A 24,358-nucleotide genomic window follows, 5' to 3' on the forward strand; every position below is an offset into this window, starting at 1 on the left:
AATAATCCACGATCAAAACTAAAATCAAACCAAAAGAGTATAATTAAGGAAAGAAATCTCACTAAATATCATTGATTAAGGGGAAATCCAAGCTTGATTGAAGTAATTTAAAGTACAAATCAAGTATCCAAGTGTTTCTCTCTCTACTTAGCACTAACTAAATTTGGAAAATATCAAAATGTACTAGCGAAAACATTATGCCCAAAAAATAGAAGGAAATAAAGTATATATCATAAGTAAAGAATTAGGCTCGGCCACCCTGCCGCGCTCACGCGCAAGGAGTCTGCGCGTGCGCAAGAGGGTATGTGATGCTCATAGTCGCCTGGTCGCGCGCGCGCACCAACTCGAAGCAACAAAACCCTCGGCCATGGCTTGGTCTTCGTGCTCACGAGCATCATCCTTATCGACGCTCTCACATGATGCTCACGAGGGGGGCAGCCTTCAAAACTCAGACTTTGCGTGTTCATGACCGGAGTATGCGATGAGAGCGTGGACGAGAACGCAAGGCCTTAAGTAGGAACTTGGTCCTTAAATTGATCCTTAGGCATCTGAATGGTATGAGATCTTGTCCCGAGCATCCAAAAGATTTGGAGAATCTTCTAAGATAAACCTCGAGCCCCGAACAAGACCTACAATAAAAGAAAGTGAAGCGAGTAGAGTAGAAAAGCCACGAAAATACCCTTAAATCATAAGAAAGCACAAAATAACAAAAACGAAGAAACTAAAGCATAAATGAACAAAACTAAGGCATTATTTAAAGAGAAATGCTATAAAATAGAAGGAAAACGTCCTAAAATACTACCATATGAGTGCCATAAATGACACTCATTAGTTGCTCAGACAAGTCCACAATGGACTTGTTCAAACGCTCAACCTCAAGCTTGAGGGAGTCCACTTGGTCCACGGCCGCCTGAAGAGCTTGGAAGGTAGAGTTCAGCTCAGCCTTTAGCTTCTGTGAGGCTTTAAAGCCCTTTTTCCACTAAGAAGCATTGGCTTCGACCTCTTCCTTCTCTTTTTTAAGAGCCTCCTGAGCTTGTCGCTCTTGCTTAAGAGTATCCCCCATTTTAACGCTGTCCTCGTTCTGCCGAGCCGACTACTCTGATAGCACATTGATGGTTGTTCTTTGTCGAATCTCCTACATAGCAATTGTTTCAGTATTTTCATCAGAGATCTTTCTTATTTCGGCCTAGGCCTCCCTGATCTTCTCATTCTCTTAGGCCTTCCAGCCCAAGAAAGCACTGAGCCTAAGGAAGATCTATATTCGGACGGAAATGAATTAGAGAAAAGTATAAAAATAAAGCTAAGTATTGACGCTAAGGCAAATTGCGGTTACCTCAGCGCTACAGTTGATCATGGGACCGAGGAAGCCCTCATCAATTCCGCGAAACTTCTCCAGCTGCTCCTTAGGGACGGCCTTGAGCATGGCCTTCCGGTCAACGGCGGTACCCGACTGACCAAGTGGATTCATATTCATCTCCTCGGCTATATCTGTGCCAACCATGAAAAGAAGTTAAATTGTTAAAACAATCTATCAAAACAAAGTTAATACGCATTCTTATGTCTTATATAGCGTTTGCAAAGGATGGAGGGGATAGCATGTTGAATGCCGCCGAGTGAGGGGGCAGCGGCTGATCCCTTACTTCTTGAGTACGACCGAGCTGCTCTTCGGTCAACTGAGTGGCATCCTTCTGCAACTCAAATTTGTCAATTACCTTGACATGCGGAGTCGAGGCTATGTTTCCGGTCGTTTTGGATGAGGACGACTTACCCCCTTCGCCCATGAGGGCGGATTCATCGTTCACTGCCTTAGTTTGCGGCTCCACGGACTTGGAAACCCCACTAGATATCAGCTGGGGTTGCTCTCCTTTAGACTGCTTTGAAGTAGTCTGCAGCTAGGTCTTGGCCAATTACGGGGAAGACTTAGCCTTTGAGGCTGTTGTCTTCCTAGACTTCGGTGGCTGACCGTCCTTGGAAGCAGAAGTCGAATGCTTCCTCTTCGCCCTAGGAGTGGGAGTGGACGCCTAAATGGAACAGAAAGCCAAAGTAAGAAACATCGTCTGAGTAAAATTGAGAAGGACACCCTTCCCAACATACCAACTTGGCATCATGTTAAAGAATGTTGTGTCTAAGTAAAATTGAGAAGGACACCCTTCCCAATATACCAGTTTGGCATCATGATAAAGAGAGCTGCTTTCGAGTAAAATTGAGGACACCCTTCCCAACATACCAATTTGGCATCATGATAAAGAGAGCTACATCCAAGTAAAGTAGGGAAGGATCCCCTTCCCAACATACCAGCTCGGCAAAAAAAAAAAAAAAAGAGAGAGAGAGAGAGAAAATTATCAGTACCTCCTTGGCCTGGTTGTACTGCGGCTGGCAGACTTTGTAACGCACATAGTCGAACTCGGACGTGTTGGTCTCTTCTTTCTGTTCAAGGTCCAACATTGCGAGAGCTTCGTCTGATAAAGAAAACAGAAGTGTTAGAATATTTTCAAGTCGTATAAGCATTCGAACGAGCAAGTCACAAGACCTTGAGGGTAGTTCCGGTATAAGTCGCAGGTCGACATGAATACCGGGTTCCTAAGCCAGTCGGCCAATGGGATCCAAATGGACGGCACAATGATAGACTTCCTATTCCTGACCACCTTCTTGACCTTATATTATTCAAGTTGAAAATCGTTGTCGTGGTAGACGAGCGGCTTAGTGGGTTTGTGCACCCCATGTCCGAGCTAGATAGACTTGGCATTAAAGAAATTCATCCGCAGGTTGAATTCTTCGTTGTCGGTTCTAATGCAGTAGAATATGTGCTTTCAATCGCGCCACTTTGACAGCCTGTGTAGAATCACCGTATACTCTTTCTGAGTGCTTAGTATAAACCAGCCATCCGTCTCAGAATCCATCCGGACCATTGAGTGCATCTCACAAAAAATTGGGACGTCTGGCTTGATGCCTTGCCGAAGGCACGTTACCAGATAACCAAAAATGTTTACCCAGCTGTTCGGCACCTGCTGGAAAATTGCAATGTTGTATTCGTCCAGCAGAGCAAGAATGAATGGATGTAAGGGGAAGCAAAGGCCTATTTCCAAGGCGGCATAGTAGACGTTGAAGAATTTCTTCCTTTGCCTCCTACCTTCCAAGTCGGCCACCGAGTATGAGCGGCTTAGCGCCATGATCTGGTAACCTTCTCCAAGCTGGAGGAGTTCTCTGGATTCCTTAAATTTATGGTGTAAGAAGCCAAGGGCAACGTCGCCAACTGCAAAGGCGTATGGGTCCTTAAAATTTTCGGCGGTTTCCTCTTCTGTCGCTTGACCGGCGTCCGGATTCTCAGCATCTTGTTTGGTGGCCTAGGGTTCAGGGGCCTTGGCCGAGCCGAACTTAGAGGAAAACAATGTGTCCCAGGTAGCAGCCTCGCCTGATCTCCCTCCCTTGGAGCCTTGGTCGACTTTAATAACAATGGTGCCTTCAGGCACCAAGGGTTTTTTACCCTTATCTTTCTTCACTCTAGCGTCCGTCTGATTTCCTGAAGTAGGAGCGTTACGAGTGGGCAGATCGGATGGCTCAGAGATATGAATTCCAATCCTGAGCTTAGTAGACCTGGTAGTTTGAATTGAGGGTTGATGAATCATATTTATATAGAGTTTATTGGCACGTTTATGCTAAGTTTATAGTTTCTTTTTAGGTCTTTTTGTCGCTTTTTAGGTTGCAAATTCATAAGTTATTTGTTTTGTACTCTATTACGCTCCATTTGTGTTTTTCTTAATATTTCAGGTGATTTCATAGTCATTTGGCGCTTTCAAAGTGTTTAGAGTTGATTCGGATGATATTTGGATGGAAGCCGATGAATTGAGTTTATTAATCGAAGATCCCATGCTCGTAGATGTCGATTTTGATTAGTGTGTACATGAGGAATGAATAGCATCCACAAGGATTGTTATGCACTTTTCGGGATTGAATTTGAGTTTAAAACGAGTTAAACGATGATGAACGAAGTGTCAAAACAAAACTTTGGTCACTCTTTGATCATAACTTGAGTTCTACTAATTGGATCGAAGCGATTCAAATTGCGTTGGAAACTAGACTTAAAGAGATTTCTATTGATAGGTCACCATGTCCCTATAAGATTTTTAGATCTCGAGATATGGCTCTCCGAAGTTGACCCTGCGAAGTTGCCAACCCATCCCCCAGCCATCGGGCGATGGAAATGCTATACGCTCGAGCGTGAGCTTCTTAGGCGATGGAAAACCAACGCCCTCTGGTCAAACCCCTAATGTAGCTCGTCTGACCATCGCCCGATGTGGGGTGTGCGCACAAAGTATGAGAAATCCTACATCAACTATGACTCTTTAATTCGACCAATCATTAAACTCCTTTTATTATTTTTATTTTTCTATTTTATTTAGGTTTAGGATAATATAAATGATTAAGGGATATTATTTTCCCTCATGCCATTTTTTACCTCTTACATTCGTTGGTTTTCTCTTGAACCCTAGTTTTTCATGGCATCTCCATGGATTCTTCCATATATAATTCTTGAATTTATTATTTCAATTCATTAAGGTATTTATTTATATTTCTTATTTATTTCATGTTTGAGTAATTTAATTTCTAGGGTTTGGGAATCCATGTTTATATAATGAATCTTGATTGATGTTATTAATATTTTGATTATTGATTTATCTAATTGATAGTGTTTTATTGTTAATCTTGCAACCTGATCAATTGTTTGATTAATTATTGTTTATAAGAGTTTGAATCAAAATATCTTACTTTTAGAGGCTTACCTACAATTAGCAATTCTATGTATGTTAGCGACCGAACTACACATATTGAATTGAGAGCGTTAAGACCCGACCGTAGGCTTAGGAATTGCTCTAGATAATTGATTGATTGAATTGTTATTGATATTTGATAGATTTAGAACTATAAACATGGTGAACCATAACCCTAAGTCTTTTTATTAATTGTTTTATTCTTATTTTAAATTAGAATTTATTTTAATCCAAATTTCGTGACATAATTTAATTTCTCCATACCTTGAAAGCTAGATTGAATATCATCTCCCTGTGGATTCGACCCTACTTACCCTACTACATTGTAAGCTGGTTTTGTTAGGAATTTATTTTTGACAAGTGTATGACAACCTATCAAGGGTTGTTGGGGATTTTGGTCGGACCTAGCGTCCACCTAATTTGTCGAAGGATTCCTCTAGAAAATGGCAGCTCGAACGGTATCAGGATCGAGCTGGTATATTGGGAGAGGCGTTTTACCAGATCTTGCCCGAACGCCTCCCTAGAAGAGGTTTGAGAAGAAGTGCCTCCCTCAGAAAAGGAGGGGGTCACCTCCAATACAGAACAGGCACTACCACTAACTGTGGCGCCACCACTCTACCCGTCCGTGTTACTGGGGTCAAAAAGGACTAGGGGATCCACCATACTGCTGTCTGGATTTCTAGAGGACCCACGCTCGTACGTCTATCTCGTACACACCATGTTCGACTACAGGAACAGAAAATAATAGGTGGGGGTGATTTGGTACACACTTCAAATGGACCCACTCCAAAGAGAGGAGGAATCGTCTCCTTCCACTCTAGACTCCTCAGTCCCAGGCGAACGGCCGACCTCATGAGGAGAAATGAACGAAGCCAAGAATTATGCCAGTTTGTGTTTGAAAAAAAACAATTATGAAAAAAAAGGAAAAAGTAAAGAAAAGTAGACGGTTACCTCTGTACGAGTAGCAAACTTTGGAAGACTTTGAAGATCTTGAAGGTTGATCGGAAAACGTAATAAACTCGAATGGAAAGTTCTAAGACACGGAGGAGCTCTTGGTGATGTGAGGGGAAAACACTTTCTCTCTCTAAAAAGCTCTGACTTCTCTCTAAAATTCGCAAAGTTCCAAAGTGACAAAATGAAGTCAAAAAGTCATATTTATAGGCAAATTTATGGGGGCAAAATGGTAAAATCGCTTTTCCCGCCTAGAAGCTCAAAGAGTTATTTTTTGAAAAATTAACCTAGAAGCCCAAACTGTTAATTTAACCTTCCCATCAATATAGACGGGGAAGACGTACAGTTGCCTAAACGACGCGTCAAAATAGACGGCCAGGTCAGCAACTTCAAGCCACTGGCCCGAGAAATACGGAACAGGTGTCCCACCTGATATCAGGTGGCACCATCCGTCCGACTGATTTCAAGACTTAAGTCCACCAATGAAACCAGGAGGACCGACTAAGGAATTTAGCCTAAATGGATAATCCCATGACCAGACGGACGGTACAGTCCGTATCTTTTTAACAATGCTCCATCAGCCCGATACTCGAACGACCCTGGACGAGTGAAGATCAGAGGAGGTGGCCTGTATGGTACGAGCCACCCCCTTTGAGGGGCAAATGTTTAGAGTAAAAATACCACTGACACGTGGTCCAATCCTATAGAGACACGTAGCCCAATAACAGGGTGACTCGTGTCCCAATAGGAAGATGACATGTGGCAAACAAGAGAGCACCTGAATGAGAGAAAGACCTCCTTACATCAAGAGACCCAAATCCCGAGAAAGGCGCTAAAACGACACCCCCAAAGGACACTTGTCCTTACCTGATTGCACCGTCATTTAGAGCACACCATTCTAGGTCACCAAACCCTAGATGGCACACACTCCCACCCCTATAAATACCCCAATCATTTATGATGGGAGGGGGGGATGGAGACATTTCATTTATTGCATAAGCAATTTGCTCCAACTTCTCTCTATTTTCTCTCTCTAAATTATTTCGTTTTCTGATCAATAACTTTATTGTCAGAGGCGAAATATTCCGTCAAACGGAATATTCGTTGTTTTGTAGGTGTCCGCAACCCTCTGGCTATAATCAAGACCTGTATCCCGAGGGATTCCAAAAACCTCGAAATAGATCTGAATAGGAATTGACCCAATACTGAATCAAGCTTATCCTAATCAAACTGAACCGAACCTAACCGAACCAAAATCAACCAAAGCCAAAGTCATATGACTCGAAATTAACCCGATCAAATCTGTCTTGAACTCGAACGAATTTATCCAAACCGAATATGAAACGATCTGAAGTTGAACCGACCTACACCCGACATTGGCTCAACGAATTTTGACCCGACCCAAACCGAGGCGGGTTAAAAGGGTAACCTTGAATCGTACAGACCAGGCCGTCGTGGATCAATCTAAACTTCGTCCGGTTATCCGAATTGACACCCCTCGGCCCTACCTCCATTCATTACGGATGAGAGCTACAATAGTACAGTGCCCACAGAGTATGTGTTGTTTTATAAGACATTTACCAATTTCCTTGTGCCCCCCTTTGAGGCTTTGACAAACAAATAATCGAGACATTTTACCATTTTCTGTGGCTTTCCAGCATTCACCTTTCTATCCAAACGGATTGATTATTTTCTGGAATCCTAACAGAATGAGGTGGTCCAGCTTAGCTCCATTGCAGAAGGTCTGAGCTTTAGCTAATTGAACTGAACTCCTTTGAATGAAATTGTTAGGAATTCCCATTGATTTATCTGTGAATTTCAGGCACAGGTTCCATTTATAGTTTGCAAGAAAAGAGAAAGAGAAAGGGATCAAAAGCAAGCCTATAAAGTTATTGAAATCACCCCACCTCCCAAACATCTTGGTACCCGTTGCTTTCCTCCTGTAAGTTCTATCTTTCTTTCTTTCTTCTTTTTTCTGCATTTATTCAAATGGGTTTTTTGCTTACTGCCTTCATTCCTCAATTTCCAGTATTTTTTGGTTTTTTGCTATCCTTAGTGGTTATTTTAACATGAGATGTTGCTATTTCCTTATTTACTACAGTGCTGTTCATAGCAGATACTGATGTTGTATGAATTGTCAATAATATGATGTCCTTTTGTGAAGTACTGGGTGTAATTAATGTTGAACTCAATGTGGTTAAAAAAATCCTGCTGTAGATAATGTACTGTGAGTCATTGAGTCAGCTTCAGGAGCTTAGTTGTTATTTTATAGGTGATTGCATGATGCTTTTTAGGTTTTTGTATACCAACAACAATGACCTTGTAGCTTTATTCCTTACCTTTAGTTTCATAGTTCTATGTTTATTATTGCAAACTTGCACGAGTGGTCGTGCAAGGGCTAGCTATTGCTGTTGCTTCACTGCTGTTGCTATATGTTGCTCCGTGTGCATGAGGTGAGGCGAGGTGCAGGTAGCAGAGAGGAAGTGGCTCTGTGTTGTTACTGTTGTTGTGCTGTTAGTGAGGGAAAGTAGCGAGTATAAGGCGCAGCGAGGTGAGGCAGGACTGATTTTTGCATGAGAGAGAGCTGCGTTTGGGCTGCAATGTTGGTGTGGGCTATTTATGCAGGTGTGCAGCAAGGAGATAATGAAGGAGACGCAGCGCTGCATGTGGGTTGCAGCGAGCAGCAGTGTGGGTGCTTGCGAGTGCGATTGAAGGTTAGACTAGGACTGCTGCTGCGTTTGTGTAAGGGTTTGTTTGTTGTCATGGGCGCTGGAAACAAGGATAGGGCATGGCTTGGGATGCATGGATTGCAGGGGAAGGGATGGCAGGGCTAGGGCTGCAGCTGCAGCTGCAGCTGCAGTTTTGTTATCGGTATTGAGTATTGTTGATGGGTATGTTTTTTGGCACTTAACTCTTCAGTGAGATTCTGCTAATAAATCTACAGAAATCCAGATATTCAGTCTTTTGTTATCTAGAATCAGTGAAAGCCTTGCCCTATTCCCATTTATTGACACACGGTCAGGGAGACTTGTGCTTATGTTGCTAAACATTGTTGTTGGCTAGCAAGAAGCTCAGATTCTTACGATAAATAAGAGACATCTTTAAATAGTTTAAGGTAGGTTAGTCTTTCAATCCGAAATTGATTGAAAATAAGCTATGCTTTATTTTACTTGAATTCTGAAGTTATAATCATCCGATCTCTACTAGTTAGATGATGTAATGAAGGCTTTATGACTTAAATGAGTACTGAAGTAGGGTAGATGAAGGTCAAAGAGAAGCGAATGTCATGTGTTAATTATAATACTGAATTGCAAAAGGGTGATCTTAGATCTGAATCGATCTTTATCCTTGGCATTCAAAAAACTAGTATTACTTTGAACTAACCTTTTTATTGCATGAAATGGCTAATAACACAAGTCAAAATTATTCAAAAGTTACAACCCTTTGTCAGGAGCCGGAAGAGGTTTATGAAAGCTATCTTAGATAGGTATGCTCGTTGACAGAGTAATTGCCATCCTTTTTGCGTAATGGCACTGTTATTATCCGATCTCTCAAATTTAAATGTGCCTGGAATGTTTGCTTTCTTTGTCCCCACTGCTAGGGGTATTTTTTTTTTCCTGTATCAATTACTAAGACCTGGTTTGCTTCTGTGCCATTGAACTATGATTGAGGTGAATTTTATGCTCTTGCGTGAAAGAGTTGAATAGGCTGAGATAGAAATTTGTGTTCATTTAACCTAAACTAAATTCATCAGATTAATAACACTTTTCAGAGACATTATATATCCGTCTAGTACTTTAAATTCCAAGTCATGGAAGAAGAAGAGATTCTGGTTGTGCAGATAAAGCCTTTTGGAACCTATTTCTCACAGCTTGGTAATTGGTATGATACTTGTTTGTCTTTCTAGGGTGCTTTGGGACGGATTAAAAAAAAAAAAAAAAAAGTGTTTCTACACTATCAGTAAATTATTGAACTTCTTGTCATTTGAAGAACTAAAGATGTTAAGATACTCACTTTTTCTTCAAGGAGAAAACAGTTTATTATTAAGATGTCCCTGGATCTGGAATGTGCTATAATATTATGTGAGTTGTGGGAAACCGAAGGCATGCCTTGGCATCAATTCACCTTGAGTGAGGTTGGCAATGATTAAAGGAGTGGTGGATCAAAGAAGAGATAAATGGTACGCAATACATGAGTTATCCAATGACTTGGATTGATAGTTAATCACCTATAGTAGATTCATACTTTCATCTTTTCATTTATAGTTGTTTTTCGTAGTTTATTATGAGAGTCTGTGGTGGGTGGGGAAATAAATTATTTGATTATTTCAGTTTTTTACTGTGCACCCACACAAAAAAACTATTCTCCAAGTTATGAAGAAGCATTATTTGACAAAAAGCTGATATTACTGATATGATTGATAAATCATGCCATATTACCCACGATCTTATATGAACTGGCATTTGTAATTGTGACCTCTGTTGTGATTACAACTATGATTCAATATTGCGATCTTGCTATTTTCTAGAGCAAGCCAGGTTGGCTCCTTATGAAGATAATTGGAGATTTTATTGAATTTTGTTTGTTTCTTTTTAAATACAAATACTGCTCTACGGATGACTTTTTAAACTGAAATTTCCAACTGTCTCAAACCTTTTTTTTTTTTTTTTTTAGCTTACGAGGAGGTAGCTTACTAGGAGGTTTCCTCTCCCTGAAACATATAAAAGATTTTTTGACGCAACTGTTTCTGTCCATGTCCTAGATTAAAGTTAAGAAGCTTTTTTTAGTGACAATACACTTTGGTCCTCCTCTTAATTTACAATTTTCTACTACGACCACATTTCTAGTAGTGAATTAGAGTTCAATGAGGATAAGAAAAGAACTAGAAATGCTGAAATGATTAAAAAAAAAAAAAAAAACCGCAAAAAATAACTGTTAGCAGATATGTGAGATTTCAACACTTAGTTATTAGGATGTTCAATCAATTAATCAATCAAAGCCTTAATCCCATGAAAGGGTCGACTAAATGAACCAAATATAATTATTCCGCGTAATCATCGACAAAGATCCTCCTCCTCCATCCCTTACAATCCAATGTCTCATCCTCATGCAAATCCATATACTTCATATCCTTCCTAACTCCTTTCAACCAAGTCATTTTCGGTCTCCCCCTCCTTCGTTTAACCCCTCCATGGTCCCACTCATCCACTCTTCCTACCGGTGCACCCTTGGGTCTCCGTCTAACATGCCCAAACTAACACAGACGATTTTTCTCTTAGTTTGTATCCCTTCCACACCTACCTTCTTGCGAATAACTTCATTTCTGATTCTATCTCTTAGAGTGCTCCCGTATATCCACCTTAACATTCGCATTTCCGTAACCTCCATATTTTTAATTTGCGCCTTCTTAGAAGCCCAACATTTTGTACCATAAAGCAACACTGGTCTTGGCAGTCCTGTAAAATTTTCCCTTCAACTGTAAGGGAATGTTTCGATCACATAACACTCTCGTGGCCGCTTTCCACTTAAGCCACCTCGATTTAATCCTGTGGGCCACGTCTTGATCAATGTCACCATTTTTCTGGATGATCGACCCATGATATTTAAAACATTCGCTCTTGGTCAAGTCCTTTCCATCCAAACTCACCACCTCATTGCTTGTCCCCCTTTGAGTACCAAAGCGGCATACCATATATTTAGTCTTATTCCGACTTAGCTTAAATCCTCTAGATTCCAACCTTTGCCTCCATTGTTCCAACTTGGCATTAACCCCATTTTTAGTTTCATCCACCAAAACGATATCATCCGCAAACAGCATACACCAGGGGATTTCATCTTGAATTGGTCTAGTAACTTCATCTAGAACCGTTGAATAAAGGAAAGGGCTTAACGCAGACCCTTGATGCAATCCAATTGAAATAGGAAAATCTTTTGTCAACCCTCCACAAGTCCTTACATTTGTTGACACATCCCGATACATATCCTTAACTAGGTCCACGTACCTTAGTGGGATACCTTTCTTTAACATTGCCCACCAAAGAACCTCTCTTGGCACCCTGTCCTATGCCTTTACTAAATCAATAAAGACCATATGGAGATCCTTCTTCTTTACCCTATAAAACCCCATCATTTGTCTTATCAAATGGATTACTTCCATAGTGGATCTCCCTGGCATAAAACCAAATTGGTTATCCGAAATGCTTGTGCATGCCCTCAACCTATGTTCAATCACTCTTTCCCACAACTTCATAGTGTGGCACATAAGCTTGATCCCTCGATAGTTGGAACAATCTTGAGCGTCTCCTTTGTTTTTATAGACCGAGACCAAGGTGCTCTTCCTCCAATCTTGCGGGATCCTTGTAGTTCTCCATATCTTGTTAAAGAGGTCTGTTAACTAATCAATACCAATCTTAGCCAAACACCTCCACACCTCTATCGGTATATCATCAGGGCCAACTGCCTTCTTAGGCTTCGTCTTCTTCAGTGCAATCTCTACCTCTACTCTCCTAATCCTCTGCACATACTCCATGTTAATTTCTTCATCACTCTGGTATCTACTGTCACTACTCCATTACTTTCATTAAAAAATTCTTCGAAGTACCCCTTCCACCTGATGTCCTCGTCTTGTACTAGAATAACTTGGTTCTTATCTTTGACACACTTTACCATGGCAATATCCTTCCTTGCCTCTTATCTTCTCTTCGCCATCTTATAAATGATCTTTTCTCCCTCCTTGGAGTATAGCTTTTTATAAACCTCTTGATAAGCCTTTTCTTTCGCTTGGCGAACAACTGCCTTTGCCTTACTCTTAGCCTCCTTATACGCTACAAAGGCTTCGTCGCTCCTACATTTTCCCAAGGCTTGATAGCATTCCCTTTTTTGCTTAATTACTACTTTCACCTCTTCATTCCACCACGAAATATCTCGCTGCATTGAAGTTCTCCCCCTTGATTCCCCTAAGACCTCTTTGGCCACTCTCATCAAATAGTTCTTCATTCGTAACCAATTCATGTCTGGATCCACCTCTCTATCCCAATCCGCCTCCTTGATTACCTTCTTAGCATTTGCATCTCTTAGAGTCCCCCATCTTATCCTTGGCTCCTCTTGTCTTCTTTTTTTCTTCGCCTTCTATTTCAAGCGAATAGTCATAACAAAAGCCGGTTTTGGGTGACCACACTCTCTCCTAGAATGACCTAGCAGTTTAAGCAACTTTGTCTATTCATGCTACTTGTGAACATGAAGTCTATTTGTGTTGCATTTGCTCCACTCCGAAAAGTTATCAAGTGCGAATCCCGCTTCTTAAACCAAGTATTAGCCAAAATTAAATCATATGATTGGGCAAAATCCATAATAGCCTCACCACCCGCGTCCCTCTGCCCATACCCAAAGCCTCCATGAACCCTCTCGAAGCCATCTCGACTCACCCCACCATGCCCATTGAAATCACCTCCAATATATATAATTCCTCATCTGTACCACCTCATCTAAATCCTCCCAAAATTGTTGTTTCTCTTCTGCACCCAAACCAACTTGGGGAGTGTAAGCGTTAATAACATTCACAATCTCCTTGCCATATAGCAACTTCACCCTTATCAACCTATCATTCTTCAGATGGACCTCGATTACCTCTTTTGACAACCTCTCAACAAGAATCACACCAACTCCATTCCTAGCTCCACCATTCCTAATCCCGTGACTCGTTTCTTATCCAACGTACCACACCTTATAACCTAAAACCAAGCCTCGAGCTCCTTCTCCTATCCACCTTGTCTCTTGGAGGCACATAATGTTTACCCCGTCTTCTCTTCATTACTTCTACCACTTCTGCTGATTTTCCCGTAGAAGACCCCACATTTCAAGAACCAATCCGCAAACTAGAGTCCTTCCGCATCCGCTCCTTCCTACTAAGGCTGTGCACCGGTCCAAAACCGGACCGGACCTGTTGGGACCGGGACCCGAATTAGTGAAATTTGAGGACCGGAGACCGGATCTGATTCAACAGGTTCGGTTCCGGGTCAGACCTGATAAACCAGGTCCGGTCCGGGTTTGGACCTAAACAGACCTATTTTGTATTTTCACTTAATTTAATTTCACTTATTCCTATCCATTTATTATAACAAAATTACTTAATCTACAATCCAGTTTGCTTTCTTATTACTCTGTTACGGTAGAGGTACCGGTGCAACAATTGACGGACGCTGGTGGTTCGATGCAATGACTAACGACATTGAGGAAAATTGATTGAATAATCGCAAGAATTATTGAGTTCCGACAAATTCCAACAAAACCCTAAAATTCAAAACAACGACAAAACAACAAAAAAACAACAAGCACCAGATAATAATACTAAAAAAACGAAAAAATACATAGAAAAATTAAATAGAGTTAGTAATAAACTAATAACAGCAATCCTTCTACTTCATCTTCAACTGCACCTCCTTTAACCACTGTTAGTAAGTTTTTTCAATCGTTTCTTCATCACCTTCTTATAAAACTGATTTTTGAATTGCTAATTATACTAAGTGATTGATAAATTTGTGATTGGAATATTCAGATCCGAAGCGAAAGCGGCCGAGGCCATACCCAGGAGGATATCCCGAGTGGTTTCGGACCTCGCTGCTTGACTGTTGGAGAAGAAGAAGAATAATGAGACTATTGGAGAACTTGGAGAAGAAGAAGAAAAATGGAGAGGAGAGAGAAACAACTTACTTGAGTGTTGGGGAGAGAGAAACGGTTGTTTCCTTGGAGACTTGGAGTATGTGTATTTTAGGGTTTCATATTTCATATAACAAAAAAAAAAAAAAAAAAAAAAAAAAAAAAAAATTATATATTCCGGGTTTCAGGTCCGGACCTAAAAACCCTGGTTTTGGACCTAATCCGGACTGGAACCGGAAACCTTGAATTTCAAAGAGCGGGACCGGACCTGAATCTACAGGTTTGGATCAAGTCCGGTCCTGTTTATCCACACCCCTGCTTCCTACCACGCTCACTAGTACCACGCTCCCTCGTGCCCCCACCTGCAAGCCCTTGATCATTTGACACCACACTTGGGCAATGTGGCGCGTTGCTTCTGAGCGATGACCTAGCAACCCTTGCATACTTATCACTGCACCCGCGTCTGTGAAGTACAGCGCATCGCTTAGTAGGGAACGCCATCTGGCATGCCCTTGATCATTTGACACCACACTTGGGCAATGTGGCGCGTCGCTTCCAGGCGACGACCTAACAACCTTTGCATACTTATCACTGCACCCGCGTCTTTGAAGTACAGCGCATCGCTCAGTAGGGAACGCCATCTAGCATGCCCTTGATCATTTGACACAACACTTGGGCAATGTGGCGCGTCGCTTCCGGGCGACGACCTAGCAACCCTTGCATACTTATCACTGCACCCGCGTCTGTGAAGTACAGCGCATCGCTCAGTAGGGAACGCCATCTGGCATGCCCTTGATCATGTGACACCACACTTGGGTAATGTGGCGCGTTGCTTCTGAGCGATGACCTAGAAACCCTTGCATACTTGTCACTGCACCCGCGTCTGTGAAGTACAGCGCATCGCTCAGTAGGGAACGCCATCTGGCATGCCCTTGATCATTTGACACCACACTTGGGCAATGTGGCGCGTCGCTTCCAGGCGACGACCTAGCAACCCTTGCATACTTATCACTGCACCCGCGTCTTTGAAGTACAGCGCATCGCTCAGTAGGGAACGCCATCTAGCATGCCCTTGATCATTTGACACAACACTTGGGCAATGTGGCGCGTCGCTTCCGGGCGACGACCTAGCAACCCTTGCATACTTATCATTGCACCCGCGTCTGTGAAGTACAGCGCATCGCTCAGTAGGGAACGCCATCTGGCATGCCCTTGATCATTTGACACCACACTTGGGCAATGTGGCGCGTCGCTTCCGGGCGACGACTTAGCAACCCTTGCATACTTATCACTACACCCGGGTCTAGGAAGTGCAGCGCGTCGCTGAGTTGGGAACACTCCCACGAAAATATCAGTTTGGCTCATTTCATGGGATGTGACAAAGTTTTACACTGGCTGTTAGTGGCCTACCGAAACCCTCCTCCTTTATCCAGGCTTGGGACTGGCAACGGGAGACCCACTAGCGGTGTTTTTGTTATTAGGAAGTTTTCTTAAATAATCTAATGAGGTAAGTACGAGGGTAAAGATTGTTATGAACATTATTGTGTGATATAGGGGACCATAGTCTCAGCTATTACACTACAACTTCATTAGGGAATATTTTCAATTGTTAAGAATTTAAGAGTCTTTCAAAGGATATTTTAGAACTTGAGAGTTGATGTTTTGCTACTGTAAGACTGCATTGTTTGATATCTATATTTTATGCTTTCAAATTGTTGCAATTTTCATTAGGCTTCAGTTACTTACCTAATTGGATATTAGTATTGTTACTCTGTTGGTCCCTCCAAGCTCTGATACTTACCACTAGTATGACTGGATATTAAAGAGGATTTTCTGGTTTATCCATGCTTAGTGTTTTGCTTTGTATTGCGCTGGAGTACTGGACTTTTCAACGCTATGAGAGGTCCAGATTCTAGAAGGCTTCTTCGTGCTTATTTGGGGGTTTTGCAAACCAATTTTGTTTGTTTTTTAGTAATAAATTTTTAGAGGGCTGCATGTTTTTCTATTTCATCGGTTTTGTAGTGGGATAGTGTATTGCCCCAAATACTCTCTGTTCTGTAATTCTTATCCGATAAATTGACATTTTGTCACCCTTTGATCTTTTTCTTGGGGAGCCTTTGTGGGACATATTCTTGAATTTCATGACTGGTGTGCAGTGTGCTGTTTTGTATTATTAGCTTCTAGTAAAATCCTGATCATCGTGCACTTTATTTTATATGGAATAATGATTTTTAGTTTAGACGATGAAGGTCTGTTGCTCATGTAAATGATGTAATAGTAATTTAATTATTAATGTTGCCAAGTTTACTATACACAGAAGTTGAAAGCACAAAAGGGAGCAAAATGTTGCTGATTGTATTAATGTGCTATAGCAGCCCCATAGTATAGATCTTGCAGTATGCAATGCTAAAGGAATATCGTTCTTTTTTATTGGTAAGATGAATGAGGATATTCTCTCTCATAGTGGATTTGAGGAATAGGGGCATGAGAATGCAATACAATCTCGCTGTGATGTCTACATTGGGACTTCACTCGGTAAGAGGAACATTTCCATTTCCTTGGTAAGTCTTGGTGACTTATTTATCTATATTCTGGAGATTGGTAGTCTACATTTCAAGCACACAAAATCATTTTGAAGAAAAACTACAAATTCAATAGTCTAACTTATTTTGTGAAACTGAGTTTATCAGACATAAAAACTCCTCGAACTTAGGATTGAGGTCTTATTTATCGAAGACTCTGGTATGGATATGAAAACTGTTGGTTTTTGGTGCGTTGATAGTGCACCTTTACTTCCTAATAATATATGTTGAAGAAAGAAAGGGTACAAGTAATCTTTTACTTTGGGGTTAAGGCCAAGACTTCTGATTTTGACAGTCATGTATCAAGCACTTTGTGATTGGGCAATTCTTCTCCCGAAGTTTAGGAGCTATTTCTCTGAGTGTCCAGCAGCAAAAAGGCAATGGGCTTAGGTCATCTAAATTCTTTCAGCAAAGAGCAGCTTTGTCAAATTAAATTCTCCATGATTAGGCTTATCCAAGACCTGGTTTGCAGTTATCAATCTAAAAATACTCTTCTAAGTGGAAATCAATAAGCTGTATTCCTCAAGTTGTGTTGAATCAGAGCACTATTTGCTAGTTGCTACAATCCTTTAAACAAGAGCCCATTATGATTAGGATCTCCGTTCTCAACAAAAGAAGAAAAGATCGTTGAATTTGGATTAATTTAGGAATGGGGAGAGATAAATTTCCTTTCAAAATCTTCTCGATTTCAAATGTTCAAGGGGGAGGAGCTTTTATGTTGACACGTGGGGTTGCCTTAGGACTAAATTGCATTGAAATGGAGATGGATGAGTTGGATACACGCCATGGAACAGGATAATGTCAAAGAAAATTGGACGTGTGGAAAATGCATACATGAAAAATGGTATATTTGTTTGCTTCTTCATTCTGGGTGAGAGAGCTTCATGATTGGTATTTTAATAAATTCGGTAGTTTGGTCCCTTCCTTCCCCAAGCCCTTATTCAATGACCAATTATTGAAGTGTCTGAGCATTATTGTAATTTGCGGAGTTGTTACTCCTATACCTGTTTGAGGTGTTAGCGCAGTTGTCTTCTTCATCAAGATGGATTGCCCTTACACAATCAACAAACATTACTAAACTTCTTTGTTTAGATATGCCATCGAATGTTAAATCACCAAAATTATATTGGAGCGGGGTCATTGTTGCCTTAGGCAATATGTGACTTGTGGTACTGGCTCAGACACTAAGCAGAGCAGAGCAGATCTGTTATCTTTATTTTTGAAAAATTTATCGTGTCTGAAAATTCGCTTTCGGGGGTGGCCGGAAAGGGAAAAGGGTGGTGGGGTTGTCTGTAGTTAGCTCTGCATGAATATCTGTAAATGAAAAAGGCATCAATGATATGTTTCTTCTTTACTGGTAGACTAGCAGAAGTTAAAATACTTATCTGTCATGTTTTTTTAAATATGTTTAGAGCCACATACTTGGACTGTCATGATTGAATGAATGTTGTGCATGATTGGATTTCTTGTATTGTGGCATCTTATCATTGTCATTATGTTGTCTTCTAACAGAACCTTCAGTGTGGAGAGAGTGTGACTATTGAAGGACAAACTTACACAATCTCAGCCGTTACGCACAGGTATCACCTCCGAAAGGGAAAATACGAACCCAGCGAGAAGAGGCTTGATGTTCTATCTACTGGAAGACACATTTTGAACTTGTATTTTGAAAATTTGCTGCAGAAATCATAATTTATTTGGAACAGGATTAAGAAAAAAAAAATGTAATTAATAGTCTAAAGCTCTATAATCCTTGTAAACCATAATCTTCGATTGACTAATTATGAATTATTGTGTTTGAGGTGGAGCTTGGTTTTCCTTCGTTTTATTCCATCAATAGGAAAGAACTAGAGATGGAAATGGGTCGAGTTGGCACGAAAATAACCCGACCCGAAAAGAACCTATTATATGCCCGACACAACACGAGAGACACACATGTGGGCCATGGACAGTGCATGGGCTTCATTTTCAAAATTTGACATGAACCCGGCACGAACATGATGGGCCAGCCCGTATCGGCACACTTATTTTTGACCAATTTAAGCAAAATATATACTTCCTCCATTTTCATTTAAATGCAACACACCTTCTTGGCACACATTTTGAAGAAGAAATTAAGCAATATAAACGGACAAATTATTCAAAATTATTTTGATAATATCGCTTGTTTATCTATTCTAATTAGCTTCTAAAAAAGCATGCCAAAATTTGCATTTAAAAGAAAGCAAAGGAAGTATAAATTATTAGGTGAGTCGTTGGCATGACATGACATACGGGCCGAGTTGTGCATAGGCTCCATTTATGAATGATTGACATGAGTCCGGCATAGCACGACTTTTTCTTGGCTTGTTCTAGGCATGGCCCGCTTGGGCATGAGGAACGCGAGCACAACATGTGGGCTTGCAGAGCACGGCCGATGCCCGTCTTTAGAAAGAACGGATCTTCTTTGCATCCAGTAGATTAAATTTAAATTATAATCAACCGAGTGAGATGATTGTAAGAACCATAGAAATCATTTCTAAAAAGGGTTTTCACATAACTTTAAAGATATCCTTTATCTAAAAACCGTAGGTTTATATGGTATTGTATATCCCTACCTTATTCTAATCATTTACACATAGAGCTAACTCCCTATAAAATTTTGTTACTCCCTTCCTTATTAATCTTCATGTATTCAAAGGTGTTTCAAAAACTTTCTTATTCTCTTCAAACGGCTAGCCCTACTTTTGTAAAGTTATTTGTGCCAATTTCTTTCCCAATACTTTAATGTCAAACAAACCAAATTCCACATTTTCCATTTTCATATTCACCATTTACTCACCTCACTTGTTGGAATTAGATTCTTAGAAGCCTACAAATTAGGAAAAGATTCAAACGATCAATTAAAGAATACTTGCACAAAATAAGAAAAAGAGTTGAAAAAGAAAAGATGCATGGTCAAAGATATCAAAGAATATTCAGTAGAATCATAGCTCATCAATCATGGATTTGATTGAACCAATCAAGGAGTTCACCGAATCAATCAAGTAATGGCGGAAGTAGAAATTTAATATTAGGGGGGCCAAGATCATTTTTTTTAATAATCAAATATCTTTTTATTTTTATTTTTTATTTATTACTTTCAATTTATTATTAGACAATATAAAAAAAAAATTAAAGACTTGGCTATAAATTTATTGAAAATAAAATGAATTCTAACATACATGCAATATACTTTAACATACGTGCAATATACTTTAGGTAGCATTGTACTATTGTCTTGTTGTGCTGATATGTGATGTCAATAGAAAGGAAAGGGAAAAAAAAGTGTGCAGCAATCCTCGAATCTAGTCACATTGATTGGAATCTCACATGCTAAACCAACTAGACTGTCAAACTTATTCTAACATAATAGGCAAAATTTATTTTTATAGAGAATCATGGGGGTGCCATGGCCTACACCAGCCCCCCCTGATTCCGCCCCTGCAATCAAGGTATTAGAATTCAACTGCACGTTTCTGATTTCATCAACCACCCCGCTAAGCCTTTCTAAGTTTGTCAACTTCCCTTTGATCTAAGCTCGTACATTTGATAACATGCAATGAATGCTTGGGCTGCAAGCATAATCACGTCCCTTAATTTAAGAAGCGAATCAAGGAGATATCAATCAACTAAGTCAACATTTCCTAACTAATGAAAATGTCAATCAATTTCTCAACATTACCAAACCAATAAAGATTCTTCAATAATTACCTATATTAGATTTACAAGTCAATGTGAATAAGCATACTCTTTGTAGTAGAACTCATTTGAACGTTGTCGAATACAATTTACAGCACCTTCATACTAAAATCTTTGATATTATTCGTCATTACTCAACCATACTCAGAATTGCCTCTCTTACTCCGTAATTTGTTCTTTAATTTATAGTTATTATCGCTATTATCGTTCAATTAATTATTTCTCTTAACTTGCTCTTTTGGAGATTGTGTTTATTTTCTTTTAGCAGATTTAATTTTTAAACCCCTCAATCCTAAAAGCAAATTCGAGGAATCCTTTCCGAGATTTGCCCAAAACATCATTAATGGATTGGTCTTATTGAGTTTTTGGTGCTAAGTATGGAAAAAATTATGGAATTTTTAAAAAATTATCTAATTTGGAATGCTTTACTAATGAAGTTTATTAGGCTTTTTTAGATGATTTTTAATAGACAAAATACGATAACTAACATTTTAAATTAAAGTATAACAAGGAGAAATCTCAAAACTCTTGGTTTTAAAATATACTGAAAGTCATAATTTCAAAATAGACGGAGATATATATGTGTAGTCATGTAGAATAATTTTCTTTCCTTTTTTATTTGGTCAACCAAACTAGAAATGAAGTTCAAAGCTCTCTTAATTCATATAATTTAACACACAAGTTAATAATGGCACAAATAATCAACTTAGATACAAGTTAAAAAAAATGTCTACCACATAATATAGTTGAAATAAAATACAGAAATAATTTGGAAATTCCTAATAACTTTCATGATGAGACCAATGTATGCTTTGTTTGTTCATTCTAGAGCATGAGCATAGATGTAGCTAAGATTAGACATCTTTCGAAACTCTTTCAAGTCCGTTTCCAAAACCCACATAAATTTTTAGGTCAAACAAACTTATTCAATTTTCAAAACCTTTTATTTGAAGCATTGTCATTACTTTTCACACTTAACCATTAGTTGTGGTATGCCAACCGCCTCAAGCATTGCAATACTCAGTATTTTTTTTATGTATTTCATAAATTAATAAGTATATAATTTGTATAAAGCATTTTTCAAGGCTATATTAAATTATTTTTTGATTTTAAGAGAGGCTAAAATATTTTGTATGGTGAATGTAATATAAAGAAAGTTTACTTTTGACAGAATTCTATTTGAATAAAACTTTTGTTACCTAATGTGAGTGAGAGAGGAGCAAACTTGTTAATCAATAATCATTAATGACACATTTGTAATTTGAGAGAATTATAAATATCGTATTTCATGATCGCCCACTTTATCCAATATTATTTCAAGGGCCCCCTAAAAATTCTCTCTCTTCTCTTCCCTATTTCATTCAAGGTTTTCCCCCTCCCCCTTCTCTTGTGTTTTGTCTTGACCACCACCACCTTTGGCGGCACCGCCTTTAAAACCTATAACTAGTGAGTAGCCCGAGTGTTGCTCTTGGTTGCTACTGTTTTAGAGGTGCAATCGATAAATTTTTTAAAAGGCTTTTCAAAATTACAATAGTCAGTGACACATGGCCCAGTAAAAAGGGAAACACGTTTCCCAATAGGAAGATGACACGTGGAAAAATAAAGGAGCGCCTGAAAGAGAGAAGGCCTCCTTACATCAGGAGTCCCAAATCTCGAGAAAGGCGCCATAACGGCGTCCTCAAGACGGCCATGTAGAGAACATTGAAGTAAACATCAACAACAATGATCCTCTGACCGCCTCGTTCCATGAGGCGGAGGATCCTCCTATAACGGCCGGCACCCTGTAGGCTGCTTTGGCTAAGCTCCGAAAGGAGTTTGAGGGAAGGTCACCCTCTTCTTTTAGGCACCCACCCAGGAAAGAAGGAGAGGGAACCAAGAAGAAGCCCCATGCCCAGGCGACCAATACTGAAGATGTGGGAGTTACCCCGTTTAGGAGGCAGCCGAGATCCCTTAGGGTGCCTCGGACGAACTGGTCGAGATTGCTTGAGAAATCGAAGTCGGCAGGGGCGCAGACCAAGCCGCCTTTGAGGAAGCCAAATGAGCCGTCCTGGCGCTGGAAAGATGCTAGAGACTATCTCCGGCACAAGCGGCAGGAGTGAGCCCAGTCCTACTACTCGGAAACTGCCTCCACTCCTAGCATGCCGGATGAAATTTCAAACCATACCATCTCCAAGCATACCAGCTCGGTCAGGACCAGCAGGAGTCAAGATCATTGTACTCTGACCCCCGTTCTTTTATCCCAACCAGCTCAGTTTCAAGTTCCCCATAACTGTGGTCTTGTCCTGCCATCTACTCCCCCAAATGTACGGGCAGTACGGGAAATATGGCCAACCGTACATTCAGGCAGCTTACCTAGGTGGACCGACCGCACAAACTCAACTTATTGATTGGCAAAGGCGCTTGCTTGTTGACTCTTGGAGACAAGCCGCCTCCGTTTTCTCAAGAAATTCTCAACTCTCCTTATCAAGCTAAGGTGAAGAGCGTACTTGTGGGTGCCTATGATGGTACAGGAAACTCAGAAGAGCATATCTCCTCGTACAGAAATTTGATGTACTTGCAAAATGTGGATGATGCCACTTGGTGCAAATGCTTCCTGGCCACTCTCAAGGGTGTGGCTCAAGACTGGTTCAACAATCTGTTGGCCGGATGCATCAATTATTTTCACAACTCTTAGTTTGTTGTTCGTTGGAAACTTCTCCTACAATATACCACCTCAGAAGACTAGTCTTAACTTGGCGACCATCGTCCAAGGAAAGAAAGAGGGGTAGATTTGTATGTTCAAAGGTTTAACATGGAAAAAGCACAAATTCAGAACCTGCCGGATGAAATTGCCTACTCGGAGTTTCTTCGAGGATTAAGGCATAATGGTTTCAAGTTTGATTTGATCAGGAAAAGGATTCGGACATATGCAGGTTTTCTGCGGCAGGTCGAATTATATATAGAGGCAGTTGATTTCTGTTCGCTTACAAAAGCAGAAGAGCCAGCCAAGGGAGCCGAGAAGAAACCATCTTCTCCCAGCAAGACTCGGCCAGCAAAAAGAAGGAAGGAAGCAACAAAAGAAAAGAAGTCTGGGTGGCTGATTGCCAGCAGAAGAAGTTAAAGAAAGCCAAGACGTACGAGCTACAGTATGAGTACAACAAGGATTGTTACTCAATTTTGATGGAAATCAAAGACAAGTTCGAGATTGAGAAGCCCCAACCTTTAAGGGGTCTAGCCAGTACAGAAACAAGAACAAGTATTTCCATTATCACAAGGATGTGGGGCATGATACGAACGAGTGCAATAACCCGAAAAGGCTGTTGGATAAGGTGACCGAGAAGGGCATGCTCAACTTGTAAGTGCTGAAGCCAAAGTTTACCTATTCTGGGACAAACAATAAATCCAAGAAGAAGAAGGAGAAGAAAAAAGATGATGAAGATGGGAATAGCACGGACTCAGGGTTTGTGGTTGTCATTTCAAGCGGCTTTGTTGCAGGCGGCCCGACCATGAAAGGTATCAAGCAGGATGCTAGGCAATTAGGGAAGGTGATGCACACGGAAGAGGTCAAGGCTGAGCCTTTCCCTAAGGTGGCTGTCTACGAGGCGGACATAGGAAAAATCAAAGCCCCCCACAATGACCCTATGGTGTTCATCCTCAAGATTTCCAATCTGAAGGTTGGAAGAGTGTTGATTGATACTGGCA

At 40.4% G+C, this 24,358-nt stretch overlaps 1 protein-coding gene across 1 annotated transcript; it reads left to right on the plus strand.

Moving 5' to 3' along the window:
* The first annotated feature begins 7,304 nt into the window (after window positions 1-7,304).
* LOC110695664 lies at window positions 7,305-18,764 on the plus strand. Its single transcript, XM_021872887.1, has 3 exons — window positions 7,305-7,462; window positions 7,543-7,662; window positions 18,470-18,764. The coding sequence occupies exons 1-3, from the start codon at window positions 7,430-7,432 to the stop codon at window positions 18,647-18,649; spliced, it is 333 nt and encodes a 110-aa protein (XP_021728579.1). The 5' UTR covers window positions 7,305-7,429; the 3' UTR covers window positions 18,650-18,764.
* Window positions 18,765-24,358: the final 5,594 nt, after the last annotated feature.

This window comes from Chenopodium quinoa, unplaced genomic scaffold (assembly GCF_001683475.1).
Source record: "Chenopodium quinoa cultivar QQ74 unplaced genomic scaffold, ASM168347v1, whole genome shotgun sequence".
NCBI lineage: Eukaryota > Viridiplantae > Streptophyta > Magnoliopsida > Caryophyllales > Amaranthaceae > Chenopodium > Chenopodium quinoa.